We start from the raw sequence: 26,584 nt of genomic DNA, 5'->3' as shown, positions 1-26,584 counted from the left end.
TCTGGGACTTGTCCCAATTGATACGTAAACCAGAGAACTTACCAAAGTGCTCGATGACCTGCAGAGCCGAAGCCAGGGAAGGACCAGCATCCGATAAATACAAAAGCATATCGTCAGCATACAGGCTAACCTTCTCCACCAGTGGACCAGCACGAAGCCCCTCAATACCCGGATGGGATCGAAGAGCCGCCGCCAACGGTTCCACCGCCAAGGCATAGAGTAGAGGGGAGATAGGGCACCCCTGACGTGTGCCTCTGGAGAGAGGAAACACGTCCGAGGTCCAGCCATTCGCCAGAACCCGTGCCCGAGGGGCATCGTAGAGGATAGTCAGCCACCTGATGAATCGCGGACCAAAGCCAAAGATACGCAGACAATGCCATAGATAATCCCATTCGACAGAATCAAAGGCCTTGGCCGCGTCAAGTGAGACCACCACCCGAGCACCCAGCTGGGCATGCGAGGCCTGTAGATTCATAAACAGACGTCTAGTGTTATAGGCAGTGTTTTTTGTAGGCATAAAGCCCGTCTGATCAGGGTGTATCAACGTCAGGATAACCTTATTTAGACGAATGGCCAAAACTTTTGCAAGGATTTTCACATCAGTCTGTAATAGGGAAATGGGCCTGTACGACTCAGGTTGGAGAGGGTCCTTCCCAGGCTTCGGGATCAAAACAACGAGGGCCTCACGCATAGAGTCAGGAAGGGCAGCGTCCTTAAAAATAGATCGATAGAGGGTCACCAACCTAGGAACAAGGGTAGACGAAAATTGTGTATAGAATTCCACAGGGAGCCCGTCCACGCCTGGAGCTTTGCAACGAGCGAAACTAGCTATAGCCGCCTGCACCTCCTCGGCGGAGATAGGGGCCTCAAGGGCCTCCACCTGAACCGCCGATAACCGAGGGAGGGACAGGTCAGCCAGCAGCCCATCCAGCTCGGGGGTCTCGTACGCCACCGTAGAGGAATAGGTGTCACGAAAAAACGACGCAAACATGCTGGCAACCGTGGCAGCGTCAGAAACCAGGGATCCATCCGGACCCGCTAGGGAAATGACCACCGGAGGGCGAGCATCCAGGTGCGCCAAGTGTGCCAAAAGCCTACCCGGGCGTTCTCCCTGTTCAAATATCCGTTGCTTGGCGAAAAATAGTTTATGCCTAGCCCTCTCGTAACTAAGCTGTTCGGCCACCCGCGTCTGCAATTTAAGGCCCGCGAGCGCATCCGGAGTCGGTGCAATAGCATACTGATCCTCCATAGAGGCCAAGTCCTCCAGCACCTGGGCGTATGAAGCTCTAGAGTGACGTTTAAAAGTGGAGATGGCATGGGAAAGCTTCAGCCTCACATGGGACTTGAACGCATCCCACACCGTCAGGACATCCGAGGTACCGTCATTAGTCGCGAAGAACGAGTCCCATTCAGCGTCTAGAGATTCAGTGTCTGGGATTAGGCCAAGCCATAATGGATTAAGCCGCCAGTTACTGCGCGGTGGCCTGGACAAAACATCCAGGAGCACCCAGTAAGGGGCGTGGTCAGACAGGATACGCGGGCAAAAGCCCGCTGCCTGTAGCTGAGGAGCAAGCTGTGGGGAAATAAAGATGTAATCAATACGAGACATGGTGGCATGAGCCGCCGAGAAGCAGGAGTAAGTAGGATACAGGTGGCGCCAGGTGTCAGTCAGCGAGAACTGGGACATTACCCGACCGAAACGGGTCAGACCATTCGAAGGCCGGGCCGGGAGAGTTGAACTCACCCTATCCAGCTCGGGGTCAATGGTCATATTAAAATCACCCAGCCATATAACAGGCACAGAAGGATGGCGTGCAATAAAGTCTAAACCGGCCCCAAGGACAGCCCCAGAAAATGGGGGAGGCACATAGTAGGCCAGCAACAGAATAGAAGAACCCGCCAGTGTAGCATGTAGAAGAACATAGCGACCCTGAGGGTCGGTCTCCACCGAACAAATAGCAAAAGGGAGGGACTTAGCAACTAATATTGAGACTCCACGGGAGTAGGAACTGTACGTGGCATGATATGTCCACCCCATCTAGGGCTTCCGTAGAGCGCGAACCAAGGAGCCAGTGGCATGGGTTTCAGTTAGAACAACAACATCTGCAGCTTGGGCCTTCAAAAAAGTAAAGAGGGCCGTACGTTTGATTTTGTCCCTAATGCCACGAACATTCCAAACTAGCAATTTCAACGGGGCCATGGAGGTAGGTAAAAAAATGGCACCAGGATAGAAAGTTTCAGTGGAGACCGAGCCTGCAGAGAGGTACAGACTGAGATATGGCAAGAAAACATAGAAAAATGGCAGCATCGCAATATCATAAGGAACAGCACACAATAAACATTCTGTAAATGAACAACCCTAACCCACCCAGCTCTACACCAACCCCAACTTGTGCGAGCATACATCCCCGAACAGGAAAACCCAACAGTACCCACATTGAAACAGAGGGAGCACCAGCTGCAGCGGAGACCCGAAAGGGGTCCGCACACACACAGCCAGGACACCAGACATAGTATAGCAATAAACACAATCAAATTTGCAATCTGGGCACAGCGTAACGAGGGGGCAAACATCCTCTGAAGAACAAAAGAGTTCCTGTAGTAGTGCCAGCAAGCAGCCCCCACAAGACAGGACCTCTGGGGGGCCGAGCCGGCGGAGCAAAGCAAAGGGAGAGCATACGGCAGTCTGTAAAAATATTTCCACGGTGCACATGGTGAATAAACGGTGTCCAGAACAGGGGGAGAAGGAAGAACCAGGGGGGGGGGGGGGGGACAGGGTGTCACAAAAAGGAGGGCAAATCCGCAGCAGTTCCTCACGTCTTGAATAGGGATGGATGGAGCAGGGGATCAGGATCAACAGTGACGGAGGGACAGTATAAAAAATAGGTGACTCACAGGGCAAATATGGGCAGTAAGGTGGGCACAGCAGGAAAGGTGACTGCAGACAAAAGTGTACTCACGCACTAGGCAGGTCTCAGTCTATCCAACCATGCCACAGCCTCCTCAGGATCCTCGAAAAAATGCACACGGTCCTCGCCCACCACACGAAGCCTGGCAGGGAACAACATAGCATATTTCAGGTTTTGGGCGCGCAGTCTCCGCTTGATATCTGTAAACTTGCCTCTGCGACGCTGGACCTCTGCAGAAAAATCCGGGAATGCGAGCACCTGGCTGTTGAGGTGGGGAATGTTGCCCTTATCCCGGGCCAAACGTAAGATGGCATCCCGGTCCCGGTAGTTGAGGAATTTAGCTATGAACACCCTGGCGGGCGCTCCCGGAGGCGGCGACTTGGATGGCACCCGATGAGCCCGTTCAACCACGAAAGATTGGGAGAATGCGTCCCGGCCATAGGTGGTCACCAGGAGATCCTCAAGGAACGTGGCAGGGGAGGCCCCCTCAGCACCCTCAGGCAGGCCCACGAAGCGCAAGTTGTTTCGGCGCATCCGATTCTCAAGATCGTCCTGCTTAGAGAGCAACAAGGATATATGGCGTTCTGCCTGGTCAGAGGAGGCCTGCAGGGGGGGGACCGCATCCTCCACGCGGCCTAAGCGGTGCTCGGTTTCGGACACCCGGTCTCGCAGTTTCTGGAAATCCTGACGGAGGAGGGAAACCTCAATTTTAACTTCCTCTATGCGAGCCGTCAGGGTCGCCTGGCAGGTGGATATGGCGTCAAGCACTTGTGCCAGATCAGCCGTGGATGCAGCCGGAGCGGTGGATGAGGCCGCGCCATTTTCCAGCGGGGCCTCCTTGTCCTTGTGCCGGAATTTGTCCAGCCTCGCAGCGGCCTCCGACTTCTGCCGGGGGGGAGACATACCACCGCGGGATCCGGGAACAGGTAGGGGTCAGGAAGAGATGAGTTCTGGACTCAGCGATGGATCAGGAGCGATAATTCAGGATATTGCCGGAGGAGCTCTCGTGCAATGCGACCTACTCCATTGCTCTCCAGGCCACGCCCCCAGGAAGCAACATTTTTAAGGTAGACTTACTTTTTTTTATTTTTTTACACTGACATCAGTTTTATTAAAGTTTTTCTAAGTTTTCTTCTGTCTTTTTATTGATAGGTAACTTATATAAAAAAGAAAAAAGGTGCTGCACCCCGGACATCTTTGATCTCTTCCATGTTGTCCAGGTAGATCTCCACCTCTCACAGGTTGCCTACCCCTGATCTATACAAATGAAGACTAAAAATGAGTAATAGATAAAGTGTCTTTTTCTCTGTAAATGTATCTTTGGTTTGTTATGTTTTATTTAACCACTTCCTAACGTCATGACCTCCAGGGCTTTAAGTGGGGATATCTAATGATGGTTGCAGCTGCAGGCATCATTCAGATATCATTATTTCTCTATCGCTCATTGACAGATGTAGTCCTCGGTGATACAGCACCTTCGGGTTATGTTGCCTCCACAGGAGCAGGACTAGACAGGAAATAAAAATGCTCTGGCCACACCCCAGGGGCAGTCCCCGAGGGTATATCCTCTCTCTCTCCGCCACAGCAAATCAGTTTTTTCTGTCTAGTCAGGAGTAAGGACCTAGATACCTTGCTGGGATCTTCGGTCCTGGCAAGATTTTTTTCTTAAAAAGATTTTTTAGACAGCTTTTTCTCCAGTGTTCCTGTGAGATCTTCAAGCAAGAAAGCTGAACTGGGCGACGGGCTGGATGTTGAGATCCGGTGGTCACCCCAGTTCAGCCTACGAGCGCGTGCAGGCCATAGCTCCGCGCTGAGTCGGCCGCGACATAGTCCCACTGAGGGACTGACCCCGCGAGTTAAACGTCTCGCTGAAACGCCAAGGACCATGAGTCACGGCGTCCGTATTGGTCGACAGCCCTCCCGCCCCGGTGGAGAGGGGTACTGTCAGGAGTTGGTGCCCGCCTGGTTCCGGTATGGTGAGTAGTATGTTCCCCCTTTTCCCCTGACGGGTCTTGTGGTGAACGCGGGCCCCTCTCTGTATGGTAAGGATGAGTCCCCCTCTATCCTATAACATGGCACAGATCCCCCTACTTTGAGTGTGATTTTATGTGCAAAAAGCCAGGAGGCTTGGTTTGGGAGCTGACAATCTAATTGTATACATGTTAAAAAGATTGTAATCAGTGGCAGTATGGGAATCTTACTGTGGTAATATAAGTATCCTACCAGTCAGAAGCCACGGACATGTAGACTGCCTTCCTAGTCAAGTCTCCAGCAATAGCAGGCCTTCCGAACGGACATGCGGTCCGCCAGGGCCGGTACCGCCGACCAGGCTAAATCCCCATGTAGAGAAGGTGTTGTGATGCTCTGCAGTCACGCCGTTATTCGGTACATACCGCCGCCATTGTTTGCTAGATCGCACGAGCCGCCATTTTGGCGTAGCCTCGTGTCTCCAGCATGGGGGTGGCCATGTTTGAGGTGATCCAAACACCTCGTGGAGCTAGGGGAGGCGCCGGAAGGCGTGCAGAGGGGCGGAGCCGCCTCCTTTCTTCCTGGGCAGCCAGCCAAAAGACTTCCTGTTTGTGAACACAGCGCTGTAACCTGTTGCAATGAACTCTGAGCATCAAGTGGTGAGCCTGGGGGTCTATCTCTCTCTCTCTCTCTCTCTCTCTCTCTCTCTCGATCGATAGGGATCCCTAGCAGGTAACACTAAGGGGCTTTTGTGGCGCTGGGGGTCTGAAAAAAAAAAAAAAAATTTTTTATTTAAATTTGAATTGTATTTTCCGGGAAGTTACTGGAATAATCATGGACCCTGCCACACAAATACCCCCACCTGTTTCCCTCGAGGGGGCCACGGGACCCGCCGGTGCACAGAGTATGGATGCATTTACAGCAGTTTTGGAGTCTTTGGTGGCTCGGGTGGAGGCAGCCTGTCAGGGACGGGGGTCAAGGAAGCGACCCCCGCCTACCCCTATACTATCTGACACCTCTGACTCAGATTCAGAGATGGTCACTGCAGTTGCAGGTCCCTCTGCAAGGGCTGTTATCTCAGGTAAAGCTCCCTCAGACAGTGAGGAGGACGTTCTTTCTCCCGCTATAATTCAGGAAGAAGCATTGGTGGACTCACTAGTTGTGGCAGTGCGGGAAACCTTAAGACTTGAGGTTTTACCGGCAGAGGCAACTGAAACAGAGATTCCCTTTGGTACCAACAAGCCCATTAAAACGATGAAGGTTTTTCCTGTACCCAAGTGTTTTGGTAATAAAATTAAAGGAGAATGGGAGCATGCTAAGCGTACCTTTACTATTTCCAAGCGTATTGCTAGACGCTATCCGTTTGAGGAATCCTTCATTAAGAAATGGACGGTACCACCAGTGGTGGATCCACCTATTTCCAGGCTGAATAAAGCCACGGTTATCCCAGTGGAGGACACTTCGTCCTTTAAGGATCCGGTGGATCGAAAGATGGAAGCGGAGTCCCGCACTATCTTCTCCCTGATAGGGTCAGCATTTAGACCAGTAATTGTTATTGGTCTAGTTTCCCAGACACTAACGGAATGGGCGAGATTGGTACGCCAAGACCTAAGGGGAAAAGAGATCCCCCAGGGAACATCTGATTTGATGGAACAGATTATACTAGGGCTACAGTTTGTCTGTGACGCAGCCTTGGATGCTACCCCCCTATTAGGGCATGCATCTATGTCAGCGGTAATCCTCAGACGTGTGCTGTGGTTAAAATGCTGGTCAGCTGACCTAGGTTCCAAAAAGACCTTGACGAATCTCCCCTTTCAGGGGAATCGCCTGTTTGGGGCCACCCTAGATGAAATCATTAAGGATGCCACTGGGGGCAAGAGCACTTTCTTGCCACAGGCTGCTAAAGCTAAGGGACCTCGCAACAAGCGAGGACCTTTCTTTACCGCCCATAAAGGGTTCGCACGCCCGGCTGGAACAGGCGGGAAAGGCAAGACTCCTCCAGGAGGATTCAAGAAAGGCTGGTCGGACAAACAGAGGACCGACTCAGCCAAACCCGAAACAAAGGATCACACAGCCTGAAGGGGTGCCCCCACCCGGGTTGAGGGTGGGGGGACGTTGTCACCGGTGTTCAGGACATTAGATCGAGCATCAACCACTACTACCGGTGCGATTCTTCCCTTCCAACATTTAAGTACCACAGGGAGCGGTAGTCACCGTTCCCTGAATAGATCTTTTTCTTTACCTTTTCCTAAGATTAGTCTCTATTCTCCACAGGAATCGGATCTGGTTGACCAGACAGACCAAGAAGCCTCTAGCCGGGTGACTTCGGTCCCTAAGGTTCAACCAGGAAAGATCATCGTTCCTGATAAGGATCAGGTGTCTGATAAATGTGTGGGAACAGAAGATGACCAGACTTTCTCGGATGGTCGGGGCCAGATAGCTCTAGGGACGCCTGGTTCAGATCCAGTCAGCGCCAGTGGCCCTAGTAAGTCTAGGATGGCCTCGTCAAGCCGGACTGGTCGACTTGGACATGCTAGTCGCAGACGTTCCGGGGGAACTTTGTCTCAGGGAGTGTCTGCGGTCTCTAGGACCAATCTACCATCATGCTTTACAGTCGCTGGTTTTAATGGCCTGGCCATTGAGACCCAAGTACTGAAGGACAGAGGGTTGTCAGCTTCAGTCATTCCTACCCTTATTAAAGCTAGGAAAGCTACTTCCAGCAAGGTATATTATCACACATGGAAGACTTATATCGCGTGGTGCGAATCTTTAGGATTTCCTCCACGTACCTATTCGGTGACTCGTATATTGGCCTTTTTGCAAAAAGGGGTTGAGCAGAAACTAGCCTTGAGCACCATCAAGGGTCAAGTTTCAGCATTAGCAATCTTCTTTCAGAAACCTTTAGCTACCAAGTCCTTGGTGCGAAATTTCATCCAGGGAGTGCGGCACCTGGCTCCACCAGTCCGCGCGCCCTTACCGCCCTGGGATCTTAATTTGGTTTTGTCGGTTCTACAGAAACCTCCTTTTGAAAACATCAGGGAGATTCCCTTGCTTACTTTATCCCAGAAGGTGGCCTTCTTGGTGGCTATCACTTCTGCTCGCAGGGTGTCAGAACTGGCTGCATTATCATGCCAGTCTCCATACTTAGTGATTCATAGGGATAAGGTAGTACTCCATCCTAAGCCATCCTTTCTTCCTAAGGTGGTTTCAGATTTTCATCTGAATGAAGATATTGTACTACCTTCCTTGTGTCCTCAGCCCAATCATCATCGGGAACATGCGTTGCATTCCTTGGATGTGGTTCGGGCAATCAGGGTATACCTGAAGGCTACGGCATCGTTCCGTAAGACGGATTCACTTTTTGTGATCACGGATGGCCCCAGAAAGGGGTTGCCTGCATCTGCCGCGACTATCTCCAAATGGATCAGACAGACGGTGGTACAGGCTTATTCTATTAAGGGTCGGAGTCCTCCGTTCCCTGTTAGGGCGCACTCCACTCGAGCGCTCAGTACTTCCTGGGCCTTTCGCCATCAGGCGTCAGTGGTCCAGGTATGCAAGGCGGCCACCTGGTCGTCGGTACATACCTTTACAAAATTTTATAAAATTGATGTGATGGCATCGGCGGATGCCTCATTTGGCCGCAAGGTTTTGCAGGCCGCAATTTGAGGAGACCGGTGGTCTACCTCGAGGGTTTTTTTCTGTTTGAAAAGTTTTTTTGTTGAGTCTCATCATTAAGGATGAGCATTGTAAACTTCTAGTTGGCACCGGTTGGGCCTTCTAGATTTGGATTTGATTTCCATTTTCCCACCCCTCATTTGTGATACTGCTCTGGGACTTCCCGAAGGTGCTGAATCACCGAGGACTACGTCTGTCAATGAGCGATAGAGAAAAATGGATTTTTGTAAAATCTTACCGTAAAATCCTTTTCTCTTAGCTCATTGACAGACGTAGTACCCGCCCCTCTGTTTTTGAGTTGGGTTGGGTTAAATTCTCTAAGCACTGCTTTTGTGACATAACTGATTTGCTGTGGCGGAGAGAGAGAGAGAGGATATACCCTCGGGGACTGCCCCTGGGGTGTGGCCAGAGCATTTTTATTTCCTGTCTAGTCCTGCTCCTGTGGAGGCAACATAACCCGAAGGTGCTGTATCACCGAGGACTACGTCTGTCAATGAGCTAAGAGAAAAGGATTTTACGGTAAGATTTTACAAAAATCCATTTTTTCCAATTCCCTGCACCATAAGAACAATCATAGCGGCTGTTAAGCCGTTTGATCATTTTTACAGCCAGCGGGAGGGGACATCCATCTCCCGCCACCCTCCGATGCTTCTACCGGCTCATCCATGCGATCGGCGAGCCAGAGAAGGAATCCTACGGCGGCGGAAGTACACCATAGAGTCTGCCAAGGACCAGTAGGTCCCCGGTAGTCTCTATAACTCTCAGAGACCCGGGCACGATGCGATGACGTCATGCCTGGCCTGGCAGTTGTCAATACTGCCGAGCTCTTGGCTCTATAGCCGAGATCGTGTTGTTTTTTTGGATTTCAGGCTTTTTAGCCTGTAGGAGATATCTGAGGTCTTATTGACCCCAGATCTCCCTATAAAGAGGACCTGTCATTCACTATTCCTATTACAAGGAATATTTAATTCCTACATTTAAGGGATGTAGGAATAAAAGTGATTTTAAAAAATAAATTAATAAATAATTGAAGGGAAAGTGTAAACATAAAAAAAAAAAACAATAAAATTTTTTAAATTTTTTTTAAAGTGCCCCCGTCCCCAGGTACTTGCACGCAGAAGCAAACGCATGCGTACGTCATGGCCACATATGTAAACGGCGTTCAATCCATACATGTGAGGTATCGCCGTGAACGATAGAGCGAGATCTCCTCTGTAATTCTGAACTGGTAACCTGTAAAAGTTTTTAAAGCGTTGCCTACAGAGATTTTTTTAGTACAGAAGTTTGGCGTCATTCGACATGCGCAATTTTAAAGCATGACATGTTGGGCATCTATTTACTCTGCGGAACATCATCTTTCACATTATACAAAAAATTGGGCTAACTTTAGTGTTTTGTTTTTTTTAAATTCATAAAACTGTTTTTTTTTTCCCAAAAAAAAAAAATCACATTTGAACAATTTCTGCGCAAATACATAATAATAAATGACATAAAAAGTTGCAATGACCACCATTTTTTCCATAGGGTCACTGCAAAAAATATATATAATGTAAAAATAAATAAATCATTTCTAGAAAAAAAAGATTGAAAAGAGTGCCAGAAATGGCCCGGTATGGAAGTGGTTAAAGTTCTACTTCTAGAAGCCTCAGTACCACATAATAAGTAAAAATCAGGTTCTTCTTGTCCTCTGTAGGGTTAACTTGTAAAGCCTCCGCCCTCTTTATAAAAACAGATTTTTAGTTTCGTTTCTTCTTCCTTGTTCCCAGAATGGCGTCTGCTGCTCTAAGAGACGAGCTGAGCTGCTCCATCTGCCTGAACCTTTATACGGAGCCGGTGTCATTGAGATGTGGACACAACTTCTGCCGGGAATGTATTGTGACTGTTCTGGATACACAGGAGGGGTCTGGAGTTTATTCCTGTCCGGAGTGCAGAGATGAGAATGTAGAACGTCCATTGCCAGAGAAGAGCAGGAAGCTGTGTAACATTGTGGACAACTTCAGATCTACACAACAAAAGGAGGAGAAAAGTGAGATCCTCTGTACGTATTGTCTGAATTCACCTGTTGCCGCTATAAAGACTTGTCTACATTGTGAGATTTCTATGTGTGCTGAACACCTTGCAGCCCACAACAAGACAGTGGACCATGTGTTAATTGAACCAACGTCATCCTTCAGTAGTAAAAAATGCTCCATCCACAAGAAGCTTCTGGAGTATTACTGCTCCGAGGATGCCGTCTGTCTATGTGTGTCCTGCTGTCTGGTGGGGAAACATAAAGGACATGAAGTGGAACTTCTAGGAGAGGCTTTGGAGAAGAAGAAGGAGAAACTAAGAAATACTCTAGAAAAACTGACCACAACTAAAGAGACAACTGAGAAGAAAATTCAACATTTACAGGACCAGAAGAGAAAAGCTGAAGAAAAAGCAGATGATGAGAAGAAGAGAGTCACGGCCCTTTTTGAGGATATCAGGAGACAGCTGGAGGTCCAGGAACAGAGAGTCCTGAGTGAGATCTCCAGGCAGGTAGAGGAGGTCTCATTGTCAGTCACTGATCTCACCAAACAGTTGGAGATACAGAAGGATGAGCTGTCCAGGAAAATTGGTTACATTGAGAAGTTGTGTAACATGACCGACCCACTAACTGTCCTACAAGATCAGAATTCAGACTCTGACGAAGTCCCTCAAGATCAGGTATCAGACACTGATGAAGTCCATGATGATCAGGAATCAGACATAGGTCACCAGAATGTGAAGGGATCTTCTGTTTGTGATCTGGATGATTTTATGATCTCTCTTGTGTTGCACAAATCTTTAACTGATGTTATTGCTGATATGCAATTAAAAAACAACTTCAATGTGCAGGATGCAAAAAATCTGCTACTGGATGAAAAAACTGCCGCTGTCTTTCTAGCTTTATCCGATGATCTGAGAACCGCATCAAACTCTGAAACAGAAGAGATAAGACGAGAATTACCACAGAGATTTACAACATATGGTCAGGTGATGAGTAGGGAGCATTTTTCCCATGGGAGACATTACTGGGAAGTGGAGGTTGGTGACTGTGGGGATTGGGATGTAGGCGTTTGCTATCCCAGTATAAAGAGAGATGGAGATGAGTCTGGTATTGGGTATAATAACAACTCCTGGAGTTTCTGCAAAACTGAAAACGAATATGGATTTCTTCATGACTCTCTGAAAGGATTGTTATACTCAGAGTCTCCTGTGCAGAGATTGGGATTATATCTGGATCATGAAGCCGGTCGTCTGTCCTTCTACCATCTGATTGACCCCATCAGACACCTCCACACCTTCACCACCACCTTCACCGAACCCCTCCATGCTGCCTTCTTTGTATTTGATGGAGCCTGGATAAAGCTCATATCTCCGGCGTTTTCTATAAAACCATAATTTACAACCTATTATTTATTTTATTTTGCAAATAATAAAGAGGGTGAAATTGCATTGGAAATAGTAACAGCTGGATAAATAAAGGCGCAGTAAACTAAGGACATAAACCTACAGTAAATTGCTCAAAACAGATCTTGACACCATTCAGAATGATACATGTTCATGTCCCCTTTTACTAACGGTCATCATATCACCAAACATTCTGGGATCAGAAAGATGAATATTGTTTAGGACATTGTCTCTAGATAAAGGATACATCCCCTGTGCAAAGGCCATGAAAATTTTAAAAGCTAAAAATTATTTGTTAAAGCTGCTGTTACACCGGAAAAAATATCATCCACACATTTGGCAAAGAAAGTATAAAAATTATCTGAGCGTGAAATGATGCCTTCATGAACTTGACTAAATCTAAAAGACTTTTTTTTTGAGTGCCATGCCAATGTCTCAATTTTTGAAGAATGAATGTTTAACTTCTGGAATAAAGAGGAGCTTCAGTCCCCTCCCTCCCCCCCCCCCCCCAAAAAAAATGTAACAGTCAGCAGCTGCAGAATATGTATTGTAGAATGCCTATCCAGGGATCCAGCCTGTCCTCATCTGAGCCAGTTCTTTACTGGTCTTTGGGTTCCCGGTGGAAGCATTTTAAGGGAAACCGTCTATGAAGCCTTGCGGCTATCCCAGTATAAAGAGAGATGGAAAACATTCAAAATTATTTCTCATTAGCAACAGTGGATATAAGGCTCCATTCGCAGTTGTGCAACTTGTCATGCAACTTTGGACACCAGAGTTGCACGACTTATCGTTCCCCATGTTTTCCAATGATACTACCCATTCATATATGTGCAACCTAAAGTTGTAGCAAATTCAAAGTAGTTCACGCACTACTTTGATCTGACTTTAATGCAACCTGAAGGCAATAGACTTCAATGTTAACCCTCAGAAGTTGCATGAAAGTCGTACCTGAATATTATACAATGCAGCAACAGTTGTCCATTAAAACTGGTCAAAGCCAAAGTCGTATCTAAGTTGCACCCATCCAAAGTTGCATCAAAGTTAGCGCAACTTTGAAGTCATACAAGTGTGAAAGGGGCCTAAATCTAATTTGTGTGGTTCAAATGCTTTTGCAAACCCTATTGCAGTGATGGCGAACCTTGGCACCCCAGATGTTTTTGAACTACATTTCCCATGAGGCTCATGCACTCTGCAGTGTAGTTGAGCATCATAGGAAATGTAGTTCCAAAACATCTGGGGTGCCAAGTTTCGCCATCACTGCCCTGTTGTAACCTTATATAAGTAGTGGTGACCTCATGCTGTACATAGCCTGTTCAAAGAGCAGAACTGTGGAAGTGGCCCAGCAGGCCCCACCTACTCCAGGCTGCCAGCAGAAAATTACAGGAGGGGGCGGAGACAAGACCCAGTCACCCTGCACAAGGAGAGAGAGCAGCAGTGAGCGGTCTTTATTACAGGAAGTCTCACACTGGATTACTGCACAGATCTGGAGGAAATATACAAAGCACACCGAGATTCCAGAATACACATATTTATTATCCTGGAGTTCAGCTTTACCTACTGCATTTTTAGAACCTTACTTTTTTTTTTTTTTCCTTGGTATATAAAATACACTAAAAGTATTTTTTTTCTCTCTCTCTCAATTAGTTACAATGTAGCCACACCCTCCACATAGAAACCCTCCCCCCCCCCCCCCTTCCATACACGTCATTGTGAACGCAGCAACATCATCTTTCCCATTCTGGTTTGTGGGATCTTAAGAGAGTCGTAGGAAACACTGGAGAGGTGAGAGTTCCTCTTATAGGAGAGCGAGTTCTATGCTATGATGATGGTATAGGGTTGTCACTACTGATTTTAATGGTTGATGTTGATGTTGGTTTTGAATATAGTAGGGAAGAATTAGAACCTCTGTCAGGTTTTTATTGCTGTCCGTTTCTCCTCTGGAGACAGGGCCATCTTTAACACAGGGCAAAAGGGGAAGCTGCCCTGGGCCCAGTCTTTGTTGTGGGGCCCAAGGCAGCTTCTCCTTGAGCCTGCACTGGCCAAATATAGTTAAGTGGGTTTGGGAGGGGCCCCAAGAAAATGTTTGCCCAGGGTCCAATTAATAATAAAGACGGCCCTGTCTGGAGAGATCCATCCTCTCTATTTGTTCTGGTGACTATCGTCACTGGGAGAGAAAGTGATGAGAAATCCAACATTTCATTAATAGATGGAAATCTTCCAATGGGGACACCTTTACCAGTGATGATAAATTAAAAGTGCATTTCCCCTTAACGTTGGAGAGAATTCCTCACTATCTGTTGTATCTCTGGGAAAGGAAATAAAAAAAATCCATCAAATAGAACACAGACAGCAAAAAAAATCTACCACTGCAAAAGAGCCAGTTGAAGTTAAATCTGATTTTATTTTGCCTTCTCTGTTTCCTCCTTTTCCCTTTTGCTAATCAACATGTCAATTAAAATTTCAAATAAAATTCCCACTAGTAGAACAATAATAAGTATGCCAACTAATTAAAGTGGAGTTCCACCCATTTTAGTGACTTTAGATGTATGTAATCCCCTTTAAAACGACTTTTACCAATGGAAAGTTTTTTTTTTTTTTTGCTAGTAAATACCTTATTTTCTGCTTTTATCCTCTTCTCACTTCCGGGTCCGGTCGGCGATTACGTCATTCGGCGATTCGCAGTGTGTGCTGGGATGTATCTCAGGCCATGAAATCTCGCATTATTACACAGGAGATGAGCTGTACTGCGTGCTCTGCCCCGCCTCCGCCCCGCCTCCTCTCAGTGAGCTGTACTGAATGTATTGTATTGAGGCCGTGCTCCGACCTGCCTCCTCTCAGTGAGCTGTACTGAATGTATTGTATTGAGGCCGTGCTCCGCCCCGCCTCCTCTCAGTGAGCGAGGACTGAAAGCATTATATCCTCACTGAGAGGAGGCAGGGCAGAGCACGCAGTACAGCTCATCTCCTGTGTAATAATGCGAGATTTCATGGCCTGAGATGCATCCCAGCACACCCTGCGAATCGCCGAATGACGTAATCGCCGACCGGACCCGGAAGTGAGAAGAGGATAAATAAAGCAGAAAATAAGGTATTTACTAGCAAAAAAAAAAAAAAACTTTCCATTGGTAAAAGTCATTTTAAAGGATACATCTATGTAATCCAATTTATTAAAAATGGGTGGAACTCCACTTTAACCACCCCATGACAGACTGGGGGAGCTGACATATCTTCTATTTGATACCTAATACCAAACACTAGATGGCAGCAAAAGCTACGAGTTTATCACTGTATTACCTTCAAGTTGCTGGAAACTGAACTGTTACCATTGTTTCTGTTTTCCTTCTTGTTTTATGCATTTGTATTGTACATGACAAAATATTAATAAAAACTATTGACGCTTCTCTATGTATTACGGGCAGATCATTGCTGGTCGGAGGGACTGGCAAAACACTGTACATGGCTTCTTGAAAACCTCACAGCACCCTGCCTCTCAGAGTCCTGAAATGGCCAAAATGTGCAATGCATTCTGAATTGCGTGTGGAATTATTTCTCAATGGCACCATAAATGTGTTGTGGTTCTGCCGCATGACAAATCACTGCGAAATCGCAGGGGCGCCTGTCCTCCAAACTTTTGGGTGACACGCATCCCGCGATTTTGATTCCACGATTTGTCATGCAACAATCATGGCAAAATCGCACCGCGTTTGGGGTGCCATTGAGCAGTAATTCCGCCCGCGATTCAGAACGCCCCGGTGTGACTGGAGCCTAAATGTTTCCCTCCATGCAGATTTCCTGTAACCCATTGACTGCCAAGAATGTGTATTATAATGTCATGAATGGACAGCCAATAACATAAAGTAAATTCCAGGCCAATCACAGGGCTTAGAACTAGGCAGTGGCCTTTCTGTTCTGTCTGTAGAAATGATCAGTATGGGCGTATAGAAGTCTGATCATCTGCATAGTAAACATGTGAATCCCCCTCTGCCCCTCCCCCGCTCATGTCATTGTCCTGGTCCTCTTGCTAAATATTGGTGTCACCAGCACATCATAGTAGAGACAAAAGTAGTCTGGGAGGGAAGAGAATGTACCCTAGATGGTTTTCTATCATGCGAATTTAAGCACATTATGCAAAGTAAATGCATAATGTGCTAGTACAGTGCCTTGCAAAAGTATTCGGCCCCCTTGAACTTTGCGACCTTTTGCCACATTTCAGGCTTCAAACATAAAGATATAAAACTGTAATTTTTTTGTGAAGAATCAACAACAAGTGGGACACAATCATGAAGTGGAACGAAATTTATTGGATATTTCAAACTTTTTTTAACAAATAAAAAAACTGAAAAATTGGGCGTGCAAAATTATTCAGCCCCCTTAAGTTAACCACTTGCCGACCGCCGCACGACTATCTACGTCGGCGGTCAGCCCCTCACAGGCAAAGTGACGTAGGGCTACGTCACTAGCTTGTGAGGGTCTAGGGAGCGAGCGTACGACGCCGGAGGCGCGCTCCCGCGTGGTCACGGACCCCCCCCCCCCGCGCGTGTGACCGGCGGACCCGATGTTCGCCGGTCACTCAGCGATCGGCGGGGGAGAGGGAGAAAGTCAGGCGGCTTGTGTAAACAAGCTGCCTGTCATTTTCCCCTGTGTATGAAGGATGATCATACGGTTCTACTATGTAGAACCGTTGATCACTCTTCATACATCTGAAGCCACAGCCAATCACAGTAGAAAGCACGCCCCTAGGGACACACATAGCCCCTCCCTTTAAAAAAAAGTTAACCCCTTCACTGCCAGTGTATTTTTACAGTAACAGTGCATATGTATAGCACTGATTACTGTAGAAATGTCACTGGTACCCCCAAAAGTGGCAAAAATGTCAGTCAAGGGTCCGATCTGTCTGCCGCAATGTTGCAGTACCGCAAAAAAAAAAAATCGCAGATCGCTGCCATTACGCCTTAAAAAAAAAACAACAAAAATGACAAAAATCTTTCCCTTTGTTAGTAAAGGCGATAACTTTTACGCAAACCAATCAAAATACGCTTTTTGCGATTTTTTTTTTTTTTTTTTTTTTTTTTTTTTTTTTTTTTTAACCAAACATAGGTAGCATAAAACAAATTGGCCGAAAATGTTAAATTTTGATTTTTACATTTTTTTGGGGGGGTATTTCATATAAAAAAAAATGTGAAAAATATTGCTATTTTTGCAAAATTTAAGCTCTTTTTTTGTTTATCGCGCGTGATCAAAAAATCGCACAGGTGATCAAATACCACCAAAAGAAAGCTCTGTTTGTGGGAAAAAAAGGACGCCAAATTCGTTTAGATACAGCGTCGCACGACCGCGCAATTGTCCGTTAAAGTCACGCAGTGCCAAATCGCAAAATACCCCCTGGTCAGGAAGGCGGTAAAATCTTCCGGGGCTTAAGTGGTTAATACTTTGTAGCGCCACCTTTTGCTGCGATTACAGCTGTAAGTCAAGGTCAGTGTTTGCAGCGCTGCTAAAAATTATCTGAATTCAATGTATCCATAAAAGCTCATCTGTGCTAATTAGTTACTACTAATGTAAATCAATATTGTGCCAATTAGTGTGCAATATCTGTGCAAAAAAGCAATGAAAATGTGCAAATAATGCAATGTAAAAATCATATAATAAAGTGCAAACTCAGTGCATAATCAAAAAGTCCATATAACAGTCCTTCAGTGGGAAACAGAAGCTTGATGCTCGTTCCGTACTGCTTTGGGGTGTCCCCCTTTGGGTATCTACTTACCACGATGTGGTTTGATTGAGGCAGAAAGTGCTGACACTGAGTTCCTTTGGCTCCTGTCGGGCTGTTGTGCTGTTGTTGGAAGCAATCCTTTCTCAAGGTAGAGTAATCCCAGGTATCCTCATAAAGCTAAAAGGCTCATCATAGTAAGGACCGTTTTTAAAATTCATTTATTGTAGTTAAAAACAAAGGGAATACTCACAAACATAGTATAAAAAAAAGCCTGTATCATGAATCCTATACACGGTACGGTGGTAAGCTGCTCCCGCAGCGTGCGCTTCACTGACCGGGAATCGCGCAGCTACCTCTCGGCCAATGGCTAGACGCGTTTCGCTGTGGACACAGCGTCATCTGTAGCTCAGCAGCTCGGGAGTAGATATAGGAGGAGTCCCCTGCAGTGCATTAGCACACCTTCCCAGCAAGGAGTGTTGTCTCCAAGGGTAAGAGAGGCTGGATTCACCCCTTTTTTATGGATAGTGTAGGACCCACTGATAATGGGGTACTTTGACGCAGTGGTGGGCTTGAGCACTATATGGCCATATGGTGGAACTAAATCCCCATTTTTATTTATGGATTGTCTCCATATTTGATAGTCATTTCTTTTGCATGGTTGCGCTATTCTTTTTTAATATACATGTTGCTTGGTCCATAGCTGCACCGGCTTTAGATATACATGTTCAGGGTTTGCTCCCCCCAATTTTTTGCTTGTTTAATATGGTATTTATACACTCCATAAGCGCGAGGTTCACAGTCTCACAACAGCTGTAAGTCGCTTGGGGTATGTCTCTATCAGTTTTGCACATCGAGAGACTGAAATTTTTGCCCATTCCTCCTTGCAAAACAGCTCGAGCTCAGTGAGGTTGGATGGAGAGCGTTTGTGAACAGCAGTTTTCAGTTCTTTCCACAGATTCTCGATTGGATTCAGGTCTGGACTTTGCCTTGGCCATTCTAACACCTGCATATGTTTATTTGTGAACCATTCCATTGTAGATTTTGCTTTATGTTTTGGATCATTGTCTTGTTGGAAGACAAATCTTCGTCCCAGTCTCAGGTCTTTTGCAGACGCCATCAGGTTTTCTTCCAGAATGGTCCTGTATTTGGCTCCATCCATCTTCCCATCAATTTTAACCATCTTCCCTGTCCCTGCTGAAGAAAAGCAGGCCCAAACCATGATGCTGCCACCACCATGTTTGACAGTGGGGATGGTGTGTTCAGGGTGATGAGCTGTGTTGCTTTTACGCCAAACATAACGTTTTGCATTGTTGCCAAAAAGTTAAATTTTGGTTTCATCTGACCAGAGCACCTTCTTCCACATGTTTGGTGTGTCTCCCAGGTGGCTTGTGGCAAACTTTAAATGACACGTTTAATGGATATCTTTAAGAAATGGCTTTCTTCTTGTCACTCTTCCATAAAGGCCAGATTTGTGCAGTATACGACTGATTGTTGTCCTATGGACAGAGTCTCCCACCTCAGCTGTAGATCTCTGCAGTTCATCCAGAGTGATCATGGGCCTCTTGGCTGCATCTCTGATCAGTCTTCTCCTTGTATGAGCTGAAAGTTTAGAGGGACGGCCAGGTCTTCGTAGATTTGCAGTGGTCTGATACTCCTTCCATTTCAATATTATCGCTTGCACAGTGCTCCTTGGGATGTTTAAAGCTTGGGAAATCTTTTTTTATCCAAATCCGGCTTTAAACTTCTCCACAGCATTATCTCGGACCTGCCTGGTGTGTTCCTTGTTCTTCATGATGCTCTCTGCGCTTTAAACGGACCTCTGAGACTATCACAGTGCAGGTGCATTTATACAGAGACTTGATTACACACAGGTGGATTCTATGTATCATCATTAGTCATTTAGGTCAACATTGGATTATTCAGAGATCCTCACTGAACTTCTGGAGAGAGTTTGCTGCACTGAAAGTAAAGGGGCTGAATAATTTTGCACGCCCAATTTTTCATTTTTTTTTTATTTGTTAACAAAGTTTGAAATATCCAATAAATTTCGTTCCACTTCATGATTGTGTCCCACTTGTTGTTGATTCTTCACAAAAAATTACAGTTTTATATCTTTATGTTTGAAGCCTGAAATGTGGCAAAAGGTCGCAAAGTTCAAGGGGGCCGAACACTTTCGCAAGGCACTGTATACATCGCATACTAGCACATTATGTGACACTTACCTGCAACAACGCCTGCGTTGTCCCCACTGCCGGCCGCATCCATCTTCACCCGTCTTTCTTCCGGGTCTGCGGACTCCGGCTATATTACTCGCCGGAGCCACGTGACGTCACTTGCGCGCAGGAGCCGCTGGTCACGGTACAGAGCTCTGAAGAAACGGCACGGGCAGCCGCTTCTTCATATCGCATGCGCCGATGACGTCATCGGCTGCATGCAATGTAAATATCTACTAAACGGTGCAAGTTTAGGAGATATTTACAGTACCTATAGGTAAATCTTATTATAGGATCACCTATATGTAAAAGTCATAAAAGTGGGTTTACAACCACTTAAAATATTACATATATAAAAGTGATTGGTATGTCTCATTTAACCACTTCTGAACCGGAAGCCCCCTTAACCGGTTGCCGACCGCCGCAAGTACATATACTGTGGCGGTCAGCCCCGGCCAGGCAAAGTGACGTACCGGTACATCACTAGCCTGTTAGCCAATAGGGGGCGAGCGCTCGCCGCCGGAGGCGCGCTCCTGCCCCAGCTCGTTCACGGACACCTCCGTCCGTGTGACCGGACCTCATGTCCGCCGGTCACTCGCGATCGTCCGCTGTGAAGGGAGAAAGGCAGGTGGCTAATGTAAACAAAGCCGCCTGTCATTCTTCCCTGTGTAAAAGCACAGATCATAAGGTCCTGCTATGTAGGACCGTTGATCTGTGCTGTTACATGTAAAGCCACATCCAATCACAGTAAGAATCACACCCCTAGGGACACACTTAACCCCTCCTTTCCCAATAAATTTAACCCCTTCCCTGCCAGTGTCCTTTTTTCAGTAACTGCATATTTATAGCACTGATTACTGTAGTAATGTCACTGGTACCCCCAAAAGTGTCAAAAATGTCAGTCAAGGGTCCGATCTGTCCGCCGCAATGTAGCAGTCCCGCAAAAAAAAAAAAAAATAACAGATGGCCGCCATTACTCGTTAAAAAAAAAAAAAAACAACAAAAATGACAAATCTTTCCCTTAGTAAACGCAATAACTTTTGCGCAAACCAATCAAAATACGCTTATTGTGATTTTTTTTTTTTACCAAACATATGTAGCAGAAAACAAATTGGCCAAAAATATAAAAAAATTGTGATTTTTACTTTTTTTTTTTGGGGAATTTCATATAAAAAAAATGTGAAAAATATTGCTATTTTTGCAAAATTGTCGCTCTTTTTTTGTTTATAGCGCATGATCAAAAAATCGCACAGGTGATCAAATACCACCAAAAGAAAGCTCTGTTTGTGGGAAAAAAAGGACGTCAAATTCGTTTAGGTACAGCGTCGCACGACCGCGCAATTGTCCGTTAAAGTCACGCAGTGCCGAATTGCAAAATAGGCCCTGGTCAGGAAGGGGGTAAAATCTTCCGGGGCTTAAGTGGTTAATGACCAGGCCATATTTTGCGATTCGGCGCTGTTACTTTAACAGAGAATTGCGCGGTCGTGCGACGCTGTACCCAAATACAATTGATGTCCTTTTTTTCCCCTCACAAATACAACTTTCTTTTGGTGGTATTTGATCATCTGTGCGATTTTTGTTTTTTTGTGCTAAGGGGTTAACATTCTGGGTGATCAAGGGGTTAAATGTGAGCCTAGGGGGAGTGTTTCTATATGTATGGGGGCGGGGCTTGTGAAATGATCATAGAGACCTGTGATCCTACATAGAAGGATCACAGGAGCTCTGTGATCATTCCAGAGAGAAGAACTCTCAGCTGTGTTTACAATAACTGACCGTTCTCTCTCAGCGGGGAACAATCGCGGGTGTCAGGCGGCAATTGGAGCCATCTGCCCCGTGCATCAGAGTCCCCGCTGGTGAGTGGGGGGCGGGCGCTCACCCCCTAGCTGCAGGTGCGCGACCAACGTAGCCCTACGTCGTTTTGTGCAGGAGGGCCAGCCTGCCGCAGTAAATATGCAGTGGGCGGTCCGGAAGCAGCGGGAGCCAGTGGAGGGACTTGTGGACATCGCTGGACAGAGATGCAGTTCAGGTAAGTATTATCAAGTAGTGAACAAGTATTACCTAGTAGTGAACAAGCATGCTGTGAGTCGTGTGAAATATATCTTCCATCCATTTTGCTGTACCTTGCATCCATGTTCAATAAAGCCTTTCATCGTGAGCTATTGCCTGGTGTGCAGCCATTTCTCTTGGATAATGTCCCTCGCCAGACATGCATCCACTCTTTTTACTTGTAACAGGGCCCCAGCTGCACCTCCCTCTCCTGGAGCCAGCTGTCCCTCTTTGCCAGGCCAAAGAATTGTCCTGCTGTCACATGCACGGTCAACAGTCCTCTCCCCGACACATGTACAAGTAAGGCCCACCATACTGTCTCCGAAGATAGTCCCACTGCAATCTTCACAGTATCACTGCAACTGCTGTATAGAACAAATGTCCCGCTGTCGTATGCACGGTCAACATCAGTCCATATAGCCTGAACACAAACTTGGCCCCTGTCACCCTCCTCCATGTGTCCCTGGCCACCATTTTCTTCGTCCACTCCAGGACCTTTTCCTGTTAAGCAGATGCAGCTTTTATTCACTGGCACAGACCTCTTCCCTGCTCTCCAATACTTGATAGCAGAGTACATCTCATAACTGAAGTGGAAGGTTCCTGCCATTTTGCAGTACTGACTGGAACATTTGTGTTGCCACGGGCAACCTTCGAAGTGCAAAAAAAGAACTAAATATTGCTAAATAAAAAATTGTGCTCAACTAAAAACACTTGTGCAAAATAGAACCTTATATAGAGACAAAAATAAAGTGCATATAATAGTGCAACATTAAAAGGGCAAAATAATAAATAATCATGTGCAATCATGGGTCCATTAAAGTGGACTAAACATATAATGCAAATGAATAAATTAAATAAACAGTCCCTAGTGATAGCAATGAATGTCTAATTTAAATAGGAATTTTGATGGTGACAATAGTAGCAGCACTTGATAGGTTGTATATACCTCCACCAAATACACAGGACCACCCGGTGTGCAATCAAGGCTTACGGGATAAAATGGACCCCTTATATTACAGGGGGTCAATGAGAGCAGACTCAGGACACCAGAGATAAAGACACCCGATACCAAGGCAGGCAATACTTCCAATATACTTCCAATATGCTCCAAGCAGGTCCTCCTTTGATTTCGCTAAAACTGGGGATGGACTCCCATAAAGCATACCCAGAAAGGAAACCGGAAGGACTCGGATAGTGAAGTAAGTAAAATATTGGTAATTTAATAATGGAAGATGCACTTACATGGTACAGGTATTAAAAGGGCATAACAAAAGCACAACCGCGGTCTCCTGGTAAGGAATGCCGCTTCCGCGTTCCACTTGCCGGAAGTGATGTGGTAGCGCAATCACGATCCTACGTCCCAAGGCGTTTTGTCAGCTCGTATCTGACGTCATCAGGGTCATGGCCCTGATGACGTCAGATACAAGCTGACAAAACGCGTCAGTTTGTAGGATCGTGATCGCGCTACCACGCCACTTGCGGCCCCCGGTGGAACGCGGAAGCGGTGTTCCTTACCCGGAGACTCCCTTATCTTCAGGGCTTAACACTTAGCACCCCCTTTCTATGCCACAACTATCCTTTTGCTGACTCCTGGATCCCTTTGACCTTCTGGAGTGGCCCCCTATCCTAGGCAGACCCCTGGGCGATCTTGAGTACTCACAGCACTGTTTTTCCTGGAAATCTCTGCCCAGCAGCTCCACTCAGTCAGCAGCGCTCTGGATCCTTCTCTGCAGCTCAGCTCAACCTCCAGTCCTTCAGGCCGACTGCCCAGGACACCTTCACTTGCTCTGACAGGAGGAGAGACAGCCGTCAGCCTCCTCCTGGGACTCTGCTTCCCGCCAAAGACACTCTGTCACATGCTCCCCTCAGGTTTATACCCAATCCCAGGGTGCATTACGGCAAACTCCGCCCACTGAGACAGCTATAAGCCCTAGTGTGCTATTGGCCAGGTTTCATCCGCTGTCCAACAAGAGCCCTTATTGGACACAGTGGAGAGACTCCCCAGACTCAACAGACCACACCTGGGAACACATGACAGCCTAACTGATCAGGCCCCCCTGATAAGCAGACAGGGCCATATATATACTTTTTCCTAGCACCTATCTAGGACGGTGCTACATACTTTAAAATGTTTTCACACACAGGATTTGTTTTTCTTTTTTATTTCGTGGACCTTACTTTTTATAGCAAGGTTTGATTTAACCGCTTGCCGACCGCCGCACGACTATTTACTGCGGCGGTCAGCCCCTCACAGGCAAAGTGACGTAGGGCTACGTCACTAGCCTGTGAGGCTCTAGGGAGTGAGCGCGATGTCTGCCGGGCACTCGCAATCTTCCGTTACACAGGAAGAAAGGCAGGAGGCTGATGTAAACAAAGCCGCCTGTCATTCTCCCCTGTGTAAGAATGGAGATCACACGGTTCTACTATGTAGGATCGTAGGTCTCTGTTCTTACACTAGGCCACAGCCAATCACAGTTAGAAACACGCCCTTAGGGACACACTTAACCCCTCCCTCTCCAATAAAGTTAACTCCTTCACTGCCAGTGTCATTTTTACAGTAACAGTGCATATGTATAGCACTGATTACTGCAGTAATGTCACTGGTAACCCCAAAAGTGTCAAAAAATGTCAGTCAAGGGGCCGATCTGTCCGCCGCAATGTCGCAGTCCCGCAAAAAAAAAATCACAGATCGCCGCCATTACTCGTTAAAAAACAATACGCAAACCAATCAAAATACGCTTTTTGCGTTTTGTTTTTTTTTTTTTTTTTTTTTACCAAACATATGTAGCATAAAACAAATTGGCCTAAAATGTTAAAAAAATTTGATTTTTACTTTTTTTTTTGGGGAATTTCAAAAATGTGAAAAATATTGCTATTTTTGCAAAATTGACGCTCTTTTTTTGTTTATAGCGCATGATCAAAAAATCGCACAGGTGATCAAATACCACCAAAAGAAAGCTCTGTGTTTGGGAAAAAAAATTTGTTTAAGTACAGCGTCGCACGACCGTGCAATTGTCCGTTAAAGTCACGCAGTGCCGATACGCAAAATAGGCCCTGGTCAGGAAGGGGGTAAAATCTTCCGGGGCTTAAGTGGTTAAGGACCATTCACACCTACAGCTGTAGAGTACAAGCATTCCAAATATTTATGTCAGCAGAATAAGTCCTGATGTATCCATTGTGCAATCAGTATTCAGTCTGACACACCAGGATTGGGATCCGTATTTTCACAAAGGTTATTTGAGTCCAATAAGATTTAAAAATTAAAGTCACATGATTAAAGCTGAATTTCAGCGATGTTATGTTTTTTTTTTTGGGCACAAGTACATTGGTCCAGCTTGGACTATATATGGGCCAACCCTAGGGAAGCTGAAAAATATTGTAGTAGTCACCGCTACTACAGTGCTTGCTGCTAGCTTCCATGTCCTCCTGTGCCCTGCTGCCTACTGAACACAGGAGGTTGTTCACTTAGCACGGGCGCCATTCAGAGAACATTTCCATTATATTAATGAATATAAGGCATTCTCTGATTGGATGTGGTGGGGATCATAATATCACTGCCTTGCTTGTCCATTTTGTCCAATCAGAAAACACTTTGCAATCATTGAGGAAATTCAAAGTGTTCTCTGAATGACATCCGTGCCGAGCAAGTGACCTCCTGTGTTCTATATAGGCAGTAGGGCAGCTGCTCAGCACAGGACCCACAATCTAATGGAGATCAAAATGTAATCAATAAAAACCCACGAGCAACCAACATGTAATTAATTGCTGCAAACACACCACTTATCTCACAAGTGCCAAAACAATATATCCAAAAAATGCTGCGCAATTAATAATGAATCAATCTGTGATCAGATATAAATGTGACGCAATAAATACGTGATAAATAAATGATCAAATAATTAAATAAATAAACTAAAATTGTAAAAAAATATATAAACTTGTGAACATATAAATCCAATTTGTGCAAATGAGCTAGTGCAGGTGCAAATGGAACACCTCCGAACAAACCATCAATGGAGATCACTGTAGTGGTGGAAATTGGCCAGCTATGGCACATGCATACTTACATTTGTCCAAACGTGCAAACATCCATATCTAAACTTCAACTTCAAAATAAAGATCCTTATGGTAAAGCTTTGTGATCTCAGCCAGATGCCTTGGATGTAGAGGGTTCCACTGTTAGGATGAATACCATTCTATCTGGTTTGTGTTCAGAACACACAGAGAACGGATCTCCTCCATTATTTGGTCTTGTAGCAGAGGGTCTGGCAGGGATCCTGGAAAAGTCCTATTCAGGATTTACACATCTCCTGACTCCTTTCTTCCACCTTTCCAGACCTCTGATCCTCCGTCCACTCCAGGTTTTCCTCCTCATCCACTCCGGGTTTCCCTTCTCTCCCTTTTAGCCAATTTAGACTCACCTGCACCCAGTCTGAGCTCTGCATCCTGGGGAGCAGACAGGTCTGGTGTGCTGGAGATAAAGGTTGGTGAAAACTGCAGAGCTGTGTATGTGGAGGGTGAGAAGGAGAAGGAGTAGGATAGGGCATCCTGATAGTTAGGATTGCTGGTGTGTAGTAAGAGCTGAGACACATCTAGGATTTGTTTTGTTCAAGTCCCCACTGTATGTCAAAACCTAACTGGACTGGTATC

General features: G+C 46.1%; 2 protein-coding genes across 2 annotated transcripts in view; both read left to right on the top strand.

The window, feature by feature from the left end:
* The window catches only part of LOC309558142 (E3 ubiquitin-protein ligase TRIM39-like), a 30,714-nt gene extending 18,611 nt beyond the window's left edge, over positions 1 to 12,103 (top strand). Inside the window, exon 2 of the mRNA XM_082261143.1 lies at positions 11,601 to 12,103. Within this exon, the coding sequence (XP_082117269.1) occupies positions 11,601 to 11,957 (357 nt within the window). The 3' untranslated portion in view covers positions 11,958 to 12,103. The remainder of the gene's footprint in view (positions 1 to 11,600) is intronic.
* LOC309558138 (uncharacterized protein) overlaps positions 10,310 to 26,584 on the top strand; it is a gene marked incomplete at its 3' end in the record, with an annotated part of 65,525 nt that continues 49,250 nt past the window's right edge. The window contains exon 1 of the mRNA XM_082261138.1: positions 10,310 to 11,549. Coding sequence (XP_082117264.1) covers positions 10,320 to 11,549 — 1,230 coding nt within the window. The 5' untranslated portion in view covers positions 10,310 to 10,319. The remainder of the gene's footprint in view (positions 11,550 to 26,584) is intronic.

The sequence above is a fragment of the Pelophylax lessonae genome (genome assembly GCF_965119305.1).
Source record: "Pelophylax lessonae genome assembly, chromosome: 6".
NCBI lineage: Eukaryota > Metazoa > Chordata > Amphibia > Anura > Ranidae > Pelophylax > Pelophylax lessonae.
The sequence above is the reverse complement of the archived record's forward strand: the minus strand, read 5'-3'. Positions and strand labels throughout refer to the sequence as shown.